At 35.7% G+C, this 10,658-nt stretch overlaps 1 protein-coding gene across 2 annotated transcripts in view; it reads left to right on the forward strand.

The window, feature by feature from the left end:
- The window catches only part of LOC106879924 (erbin), a 137,440-nt gene extending 126,788 nt beyond the window's left edge, over positions 1-10,652 (forward strand). For both annotated transcript variants that reach the window (XM_014929681.2, XM_052971061.1), the window contains exons 20-22: positions 921-1,013; positions 3,064-3,138; positions 4,141-10,652. In XM_014929681.2, coding sequence (XP_014785167.1) covers positions 921-1,013; positions 3,064-3,138; positions 4,141-4,236 — 264 coding nt within the window. In that variant the 3' untranslated portion in view covers positions 4,237-10,652. The remainder of the gene's footprint in view (positions 1-920; positions 1,014-3,063; positions 3,139-4,140) is intronic.
- The last annotated feature ends 6 nt before the right edge of the window (positions 10,653-10,658 follow it).

The following is a 10,658-nucleotide window of genomic DNA, read 5'->3' on the forward strand; positions in this document are numbered from 1 at the left end:
TATATATATATATATATATATATATATGGCTAAATGTGCAGAAATGTAGGCGCAGTAGTGGCTGTGAGGTAAGAAGCTTGCTTCCCAACCACATGGTTCTGGGTTCAGTCCGATTGCATGGTACCTTGGGCAAGTGTCTTCTACTATAGCCTTGGGCCAACCAAAGCCTTGTGAGTGGATTTGGTAGGCGGAAACTAAAAGAAGCCTGTTGTATATATGTGTGTGTCTGTGTTTGTCCCTCCACCATCGCTTGACAACCAATGTTGGTGTGTTTACATCCCCGTAACTTAGCAGCTCGGCAAAGGAGTCTAATAGAATAAGTACTAGGCTTACAGAGAAGAAGTCCTGGGGTTGATTTGTTTGACTAAAGTCAGTGCTCCAGCATGGCTGCAGTCAAATGACTGAAACAAGTAAAAGAATATATATATTTTATTAGTGTGTGTGTATGTTATATATATGTAGTAAATAAATTATCCTTCAGTTTTTGACAATGAGTTTTCCAGTAGTTTGATCAACTGAATTGCCATCTCATTGAATTATGATGTAACTGGCTGAGTATTCCTTATATTCTTAATGTAATCTTTATGCAGAATCAACATGACCTATTTGTGTGTGTGTGTGTGATAAAACTGGTCTTCTTAAATTTCAGTTATCCATTCAATGGGCTTCCCCACAGTTTCTTTCTATCCTTTTACACTCACAAGAATTAGGGAGGGCAGCCTGAAACACTTGCCCAAGATGTCATGCTGTTGGATGAAAGATAAGACCTCATTACTCCAAAGAGAAGTTCTTAATCATTTACCTGTAAATGAAGTATGGGAAAGAATGAGACAGTAAAATAGAGATGGTGGGGGCAGAGATAAAAAGAGTGAGTGTTGTTTTCTCTATTAACCTAATTTTGTCTTTCTGTTTTTCACCAGATCCAAGTGTCCATTAACAAAAATCCTGGATTAGGATTTAGTATAGCTGGTGGTATTGGATCTTATGGCAACCCTTTCAAGCCAGATGACATTGTGAGTTTGTTTTAGTTGTTTTCTATATTATTTTTATTAACATCTCTGTAGAAATGTATTTTTGAATATCTGTGTCGGAAGAGAGTGACAATTTCATATTTAATTAATGTTCTTTAATTATAATTCTTGGGTTGTTTCTCTCTCATCCCCCCTTTTTTTTGTTTTTTTACTAAAATTAGTAATTTAAATCCATTTACTTATTGGATTAGGAAGGCATTAGGAAAGGCATCCAGCCATAAAAACCATGCCAAAACAGACAGTGGAACTTGATGCGGTCCTCTGGTTTACCAGTTCCTGTCAAACCATCCAACCCATGTCAGCATGGAAGGCAGATGTTAAATAATGATGATAAAATGATGGGTACACATGAGGTATTAGTGTACCTCTACTTTGCATCTCTAAGAGAGTGGTCTTTAGTTTCTAATCCCAACTCCTTCCCAACCTCAGCCACTTGGTCCTTAGCATACTTCTAATGCCTAAATTCCATTTCCATTACTTTTTATATTTACTATGCTTCTGACCTGAATCGGTTCAACTTGACATGTGTTGCCACTGAAGTAGCTGACCGTATTCTTAGAACTTCTCTGCACACCTTATCTTCAAACACTGCAAATTGAAATTGGATTTCTGAAGTTTTTGTTTAGAAATGTCAAATTTCAACAACCTGATCAGTAATGAAGAATCCGGTCAGCTGCCTCGGTGACCACATAGGTCAAATAAAGAGGAACTAATTAAGACTACAAATACAAAAGTAGACATAAGATAGAATTAGTGAAGGAATGTAAGTACCATGCCTGTGGATCAGATTAAAATATTTGGTCAACTAGCTTAGCTAAAGTAGATCTGGTCAGCTATAACACTGACCACATAGGGTAGCTAAAGAAAGGCATGACCAGTTATACTTTAGGTATTATAACTGACCAAATACTTTGGACTGACCTTGTTGATCAGCTCAAGTATTTGGTCAACTCCCTTAGTTATAGTCGGTCTGGTCAGCTATAATATGACCACATAGGTCAAATAAAGTGGAACTAATTAAGACTACAAATGTTGTAGATATAAGGTACAATAAGTGAAGTAATGTAAGTACTTGGTCTATGGGTCACTCTAAGGTAAGTTGGGTTAGCTACCTTAGCTAAAGTAAATCTGATCAGCTATCAGAGTGACCCAATAAGGTCAACTAAAATAGATTTGTGACCATAAACATAGTAGTTAAAAGGCACAATAAAGAAAGGAATGTAGGTATTAGGCCTGTAGGTCAGTCTAAAATATTTGGTCAGCATGCTTATCTGTAGTAGTTCTGGTCAGCTGTTTCAGTGACCAAATTGGTTAATTAAAGATCATCTGATTGAGACTATAAACAAGAAACAAAGAGAGAATGAAGACTTCATGAAGTGTCCAAGAAAGTTCAGACAAATGGAAACTCTTGCTCCCCTCTGTACTCACTCTTTCAGTGGCACTTTAGATGGGACCGAATACAACAATAATAGGGCACTAGTCCTTAAGCTGGGAAGTAGTGACCCCTTGGAGTGTTGTAAACTCATAAGGAATGGAAAATTTTGAGCGAGTACATGGGTAGTTGATTCTGAACAGTACTGTCACTCACAGGAATTCTGTGTATACATAATGCACAGTATTCAGCTGTATTTCTCATTGGATTATGTAACGTAAAATGGTCACTATTAGATGGGTGTCTGCTGCTTAGCTTTGATATTCTAATGTAAAATATATACAAGTACTTTTCTTTGGTAGCTAATAAATGCATACATATATGTGATGGTGGTGGTGGTGGTGGTGGTGGGGTATAGTAAAAATACAGGAAGTAATAAAAGGAATATCAGTAGAAATGTGTATGTGTGTGTGTGCATGTGTGTTAAGAATTTACATTTGATAAGGCAATGTATGAACCTAATATAAACACTAATCTTGTTTTTTTTTTTAAATAAGAAATAAAAGTTACTGGCTCATTTATGGCAGTTTTGCTTGTAATGTCGCCCATACCAAGGCACACACATACACACACTAAGGTATCATTTACTTGTCTTTCCAGGGTATCTTCATCACTAAAGTCCAGCCTGAAGGTCCAGCACTGAACACCCTTTTCCCTGGAGACAAGATTCTAAAAGTTAGTCTTTTTTACTTTCAGTTTCAGTTTATAAAATTTTCTAAAATATTCAGACTCTTTTTCAGGCTATCATCAGTTTGGTTCAGAGATAAATATACTGGTGTCTGTATTTTCACACACACACGTACACACACACACAAAATAGATGTTCAGTATGCAATATAAAAACTCACAAGTTGATGCCAGTCTGATGAAGTGTCACTGCAATATAACCAATGGCACAAATTGTGTGGCTTTTCACACGGAATCATTTATGTGGCATTAGAAATGGAATGGTACAGAAGTAATTGTAGCTAATAGCAAAGTTAATACAGTTCTATATTTAAGAGATGAGGAATTATGTACATTATTTACATTTGACGGATATTTGTCCTCATCTTGTTTGTTGTTAACACAACATTTCGGCTGATATACCCTCCAGCCTTCATCAGGTGTCTTGGGGTAATTTCGAACCTGGGTTCTCATTCCTAAGGTATTTTTCGATATTATTATCATTATCATTATTATTATTATTATTCAGGTCACAGCCTGGAATCGAACTCAATATCTTGGGGTTAGTAGCCTGCCCTCTTAACCACTATGCCATATAGCATAGTGGTTAAGAGCGTGGGCTACAATAAAGGTAAAATAAAGTGTCTGTCTCAAGGACACAACACACTGCCAGAAATTGAACTCACAACCATACGAGTGAGAGTTGAATTCTCTAACCACTTAGCCATGTGCCTTCATCCAAAGACATAACATGCAGCCTGGTCCAGGAATCAAACCCTTGGCCTTACTACTGTGAGCCTAACACCCGAACCACTAGGCTACACAATGGAAATAAATGATCAGATAAATTTGTAAGAACATTACGACCTCATCACACATTGTTATGTTAGCCCACACGTTTATCACCTTTGTGTTACTGATACCATGTATTGTTCGTTTAAGTTATTGTCCACCTTTCTTCTAATGAGTTCTGGCATAAAATCAAAATCTCCATTACACTTTTCGTTGCAGGTGAATGGCGTCGACTTCAGCAACATTGAACACACCAGAGCTGTTGACATTTTAAGGAACAGCAACCCTGTTATGTTGTTGGTAGAACGAAGCTGAAAGCAGTAACACTGAAGGCCACGGCCACAATTCTGTCATCAACACTTAAAGCATTGTCGATTGGGAGCTGAGCGGAATAGCTCAGTGTTGGAGCTACCAGGCTAGTCCAAATTTATTGAAGAGAGAGTTTAATATACAGAACCCTACTGGTTCAAGCATTGGTTCTATGTTTGAGCTCTTTAAGGGCCAGTGAAGAGAACTGTGGAGTTTTGTTAGTGAAAGTTCTAACCTTTCTAAGCACCAGTGAAAATGTAGGAGTTTTGCTGATCTGACTTGGAAACTTGCCACGGTTGGTTGGTTGATTGGCTGGCTTGCTGGCTGGCCACTTAAGGAAAGGCTTTATGAGGTTTCAGATCTTCACTGTTACAAACCCAGTCACGGTTCATTAACCAAACCATATATTCCACCAATGTCATTTTGATAAAACACCAAATAAATAGTAGAGAATATGCTCAATTTTGATTGGATAATTTAATATAGTTAGCAGCCAATCATAAGTGACTAGGGTTTATCACTGTTTTTCAACAACAGCAATAAAACATGAAACTGATGATTAACTGTAATATATCTAGAGGAATCGATCTGTGATTTGTGCATCAAATCATTCAACTAACCTCCAACACATTGGATAATGTAGTCCAAGGTACATTTCATAATGTAGTCTTAAGTACACTATGTCTTATGTCTGAAAACTAAGATACATCAGGTTGGTCATAATTGGAATGTCTTTGATCATAGGGTTGATTGGAGATTAACCCTTCAGCATTCAGATTTCTCTTTTAAATGTCATTCTGATTTTATATTGTTTTGGATTAATCTCTTAGTTTCAAGATTTCACTGTCATTATGAGCTGGCAGAACTGTTAATGTGTTGGACAAAATACTTTGCAATATTTCTTCCAGTTCATTATGTTTTGAGTTCAAATTGCACTGAGATAGGTACCAGCTGAATATGGGGTTTGATGTAATCAACTTCCTCTTCCCCTCAGAATTGCTGGCATGGAACCAAAATTAAAAAAAAATATTATTATTACTATTGTTATTATTATTATTATTATTCATATACACACAACAGATTAGACTGTTGGAGAAGAAAACTTCCTAACATCAAGCTACGACAAGTAACCTTAGATGTCAAGAACCTTCCTAAGTATACTAGCTGTCCCTATTATTATTATTATTATTGAGTGAGAGAGTTGCGCATACCATCAAAGTGACAGTAGTTGTGAAGCAGTGAGCTGGCAGAATCATTACTGCATTAGGCAAAATTCTTAGTGGCATTTCTTTCAGTTTTTTGTTCTGAGTTCAAATTCTGCCAAGGTCAACTTTGCCTTTCTTCCTTTCTGGGTTGATGAAATAAGTACTCATGAGGCACTGGGATTAATATAATCAACTAGCTCCCTCTCCCGAAATTATAGGCTGTGTGACTCTAGTAGAAAGGATTATTATCATCATAATAATAATCATCATCATCATCATCCAGAGTAGTGAAGTAGCAAAATTGTTAGAGCTTCAGAAAAAAATGCCTTGTGGTATTTCTTCTGACTTTTTACATTCTGAGTTCAAATCCCACCGAGGCCAACTTAGTCTTTCATCTTTCCAGGTATCAATAAAACAAGTCCCAGTCAAGTACTGGTATTGTCAAGTATCTCAGGGTCACAAGCATTTCATCACCTTAACCTGTATGCTTCACCTGTGTGGGGCAGTGAGGACCGCATTAGCTTTGCCTGCAGAAAAGGGTTCCTTCTGTGGTCCCTTGTCAACCACAACAACCTTCAACTGGTTTCAGCTGCCATTCCTATCTCTTTAGTAGCTTTCTTCAGTTGTCAGAGTTCCAAACCAATCTTCTGCAGGAAATAGTGCACTGATGCAACCAGAAAATTGCAGCAGCTGATTTCTGTAGGGAATGAGGCCATATGCCATTCCTTGATAGGGGCCTCATTGACCAACTCCTGATATTCATTTTTTTTAGCTACTGAGAAATATTATTCACTGTTAGTATTTACCAATAGGAAAGCTATGAATATGTACAAAAGACTTACACTGACTGTATAAATTTGAGGCTTCATACCTAGGCAAAGGAATTCTGTCTAGATATCAGGAATCATTTGAAAGTGTTAGAGAAATCGGAGAGGTTATAAACTTGTGTCTATAACTTTTTGCTGTTGAGTTTCTTCTTCACGGAATCTCTTCTTTCTATAGGCAATATGTGTATAAACAGCACATTTACTCCAATGACATCAGCAGACTATCAAACTCTAGTGTTTCAGTATTGTTGTGCCTTTTCAGTGATAGACACTGCTTGAAACTTCAGAGCTAGGTAGGAACAGTTGTACTCATCTAGTTTCAGAGTTCTGAAGGATGCTATTCCCTGAGGGCTTAGAGCCATGCCAAAACATTATTGGTTGATGGTCTGCTGGTATCATTGAAGCAGGTGTGTTGCTTATATTGTCTATAGTGAGAAGCCATTCTCTGAAGATGAAATCCAGCAGCAAAAGCCATGTTCATGTTCTGCTGGAGTGTGTTAAGAACGGATATACATGTGATTGTAGGTTGCTGTTGTTTAGCTCTGACTCACCATTGACTGAAGGGAACTATGAGCAAAGACATTTCAACCATGACCATCCCATCTTTTATTTCAGACTATGTGTACCTAAGACTACATTATCAAATGTGTACTTTGTTGTTTCTTTTTTCTTTTCTTAAGAGTATAGAATTTGATTTGAGGTAGATTTGGCTGCTATTCTTAGCAGTCAGAGAAAACACATACTTAATTCCTCATATTGTTGTTATTGCTGCTGCTCTCTCTTTTCTGGAAAGGTATGAAGGCCACACAATCCCTCTTCCTTTATAACAAAATCTTTATGTGACTTATTACTTTGATGTTCTTGTTTACCTGATTGCCATTCGTGACTCATTACTTCATGACTTGTGCCCTTTCCTCCTCAGAAAAAGTAGTAAATAATGTCTGTACACATTGTGTGTGTACGTGTCTGAACCTATGCATATATATATATATATATATATATAGACACACGCTTGATCAAAAGACACAGTCTGTGATGTTAAGAAACTAAATTATTGACCATATGATCATGATATGACCAGAATTGTATGGTGCCTTTAGAGGCATCACATTTAATTTCACACAGCCATAAGTAAAAAGGACAAATTCCATGTTTATTGGGTTGCAGTAAGAACACGTGGAAGTGGGTAGAGAAACAGATGTATATATATATATGTGCGTGTGTGAGAGAGAGAGAGAGAAAGAGATAAAAGAAAGCACCTAGTACATTCTGTAAACTGGTTGATATCAACAAGGGCATCCAGCCATAGAAACCATGGCAAAATAGACACTGGAGCTCGATGCAGCTTTACTCCTCACTGGATCATGTCAAACCAAACAACTCATGCTAACATGGAAAACGGATGTTAAATCATGATGAAACATATGCATATGTACAAACACACACACACATATGTATAGAGTGTCTATTTACTTTCAAAATGTGTGTATGTGTATGTTCATATATTTCTCAAAAGCTTTAAAGTTACTGAACTGGTCTTCTGATTGAAACCGGAACTTCTGTAATGAAATATAAATTTATAGTTTCTGTGAGAAGACACAAGTTTTTAAGATCCATATGGGATGTTGTGATACTCATACCTTTCCGAAAAGAAGTTATAGATGAGACTCAAACTGAGGTGTTACAATATAACCACATATATTAATATCTTCAAATTTTGGCTCACGGTCAGCTGTTTTGAGGGAAGGGGATGAGTTGATAACATCATGCCTGATACTTGATTCGTACTTTATTTTATCGATCCCAAAAGAATGAAAGGCAAAAATTGACCCCTGCAGGATTTGAACTCAAAATGTAAAAAAATCAGAAGAAATCTCATTAAGCATCGTTAGTGTGTTGGAGAGACACTTTACAGCATTTCTTCAGGCTCTTTATATTCCGAGTTCAAATTCTGGCAAGGTCAGCTTTGCCTTTCGTCCTTTTGGGGTTGATGAAATAAAGCACCAGTGAAGTATTGATGAATGCATGTTTGCACTCTTGATTGCATGATTGTGGTTTGGATTCCTGGACTGGGCAGTTTTTGTGTTCTTAAGCAAAATACTTCCTTTTCTGTTGCTCCAGTCCACTCAGCTGTAAATGACTGTGACAGACTGGTGCCCTATTTAGTGAGAATGTTATGATCATGGAAACTGAGTAACTGCCCTGATGAGTCCGGGGTTTGATGAATATACTGAAGTACTGGGCTCAATGTAATTGACTTAACCCCTCCCTCTAAACTTTCTGGCCTTGCTCCAAAATTTGAAAGCAATATTAAACACATATGTAATAAATGAAATATGTTACTCTTTGTAATGTGGTTGTTGAATGGACAAAACCAGCAAAGTGCTGAGCAGATTGTTTAGTCTTGCTGAAGACACAACCACCTCTCTGGTGTTGGTACAACACTAAAATGTACCCAGAGTATTCTGTAAAGTGGTTGGTATTATGAAGGGTACCTAGCTATAGAAAACATGCCAAAATGGGACATACAAGCAAGCTATGATCCTGACCTTTTAAGACAGGAGTAACATTTAAAAGCTATCTTGATCCATGACAACTCATCGGATCCATGCCAACATGAGAAAAACAAACATAAAAGTGATGATGATGATGATAAAAGTTATTTGTGTATTTTAATTTTTTTTTTTTTTTAATTCAATCTATATGGTTGTGGTACTATCATTTGTAATCCAAATGTGGTAAATTCAACTGGTGCTGCAGGTCTAACACTTATTTACTTACCAGACTTTGTGCCTAATTAACAAATCTCCAATGGCTGATGTGTGTTGTGTGTAAAACATTTGTGTGCAGTAGGATGAGCTCATGTCTGCAGCAAGGGGCTAGGGGAAGAGAAGTTGTGGGGAAACTGAGGAGGAAATTCTTTGTTGGGGTTTGAAATCCCTTGGGAAGTAGAATTATATTTTAGGGGTTCAACTGCTGGAAGTTTATTTTATTTAACCCATAAATGTCGACAAAGGTTCAAATTACTGTCAGTTTTTATATAAATCTGAAAAAGAAAAAATAAATTTTTTTAAAAAAATTCTTAAATGCTAAAGAAATAAAAATGATTATCAAAACACAATGATTAAGCATTGTTGCTATACAGCTATGTGTATCATGTGTGTGTGTGTGTGTATAATGGTGTGTGTATACGTGTGAGTGTACAAATGAAAGAAAAGAGCAATTAATGCATCGTGTAGAGTTTATACTTGTAGTGGTGGTGGGATAGTTGGTGGTTCACACTGCACATACTCAGAGTTTCATAGGCAGATATTTTCTCTCTCTGATCAATCAGTTTTATTGATATTCAGTCAATTAATTATGTGCTTTTGTGTCAATGAAACTCTGAGTATTGAGTAGCAGGGTGAGTTACCAATTGCCCATTGGCACATACAAGGTGGGGGTATATATGTGTGTGTATATACACACACTCATGCTAGCTGTTAAAAGGTAATTATATGTGTGTGTGTGTATATATATATATATATATATATATGGATCTGAATATATGTGTATATATATGCATATGGATGTGTGTGTATATATGTATATTATATATTTTCATATATATATATGGTATTTGTGCTTGTATATACACACATATATATAGTAATTGTGTATGTATATATATATATGTATAGTGTTTGTGTATGTATATATATATATATATATATATATAAATTGCGTGTGTTTATATATATATATAAACTTTGTACATATATATAGTAATTGTGTATGTGTGTGTGTATATATATATATATGTATGTATATAGATAGAATTTGTACATATATATTAATACATGTATTCCAGTGCGTGTGTGTATACATATATATATATATATATATATATATATATATATATATATATATATATATGTATATATACACACACACATGCGCACGTGTGTGTGTGTGTAGCATTTGTACATATATACATTTGTAGTATTTGTATATATACATATATAGTATATGTGTGTGTATGTATACATATATATAATGTGTGTATATATATGTATGCATATACACATATATTGTTTATAGTTTTCTTCTTTAAATTTTGTTTTCCACTTTGGTTGTGTTTGTGGAATGAAGGTGATATTATAAATGAACGGATTTAACAAACAACTGCTTAATGAAACAACATTCTCTCTGTCTGTCTCCCTCTCTCCCCCTTCTTAAAACTATTTGAATAACTGATATATTATGCAATCATTGTGGTGAAATGGTTTCTTTTAATGAGTATTTATATATATATATATATGTGTGTGTGTGTGTGTGTGTGTATGTGTGCGTGTATATATATATATATATATACATACACACTTATATATGCACACGCATATATATATATATATAT

The sequence above is a fragment of the Octopus bimaculoides genome, chromosome 10 (assembly GCF_001194135.2).
Source record: "Octopus bimaculoides isolate UCB-OBI-ISO-001 chromosome 10, ASM119413v2, whole genome shotgun sequence".
Taxonomy (NCBI): Eukaryota; Metazoa; Mollusca; class Cephalopoda; order Octopoda; family Octopodidae; genus Octopus; species Octopus bimaculoides.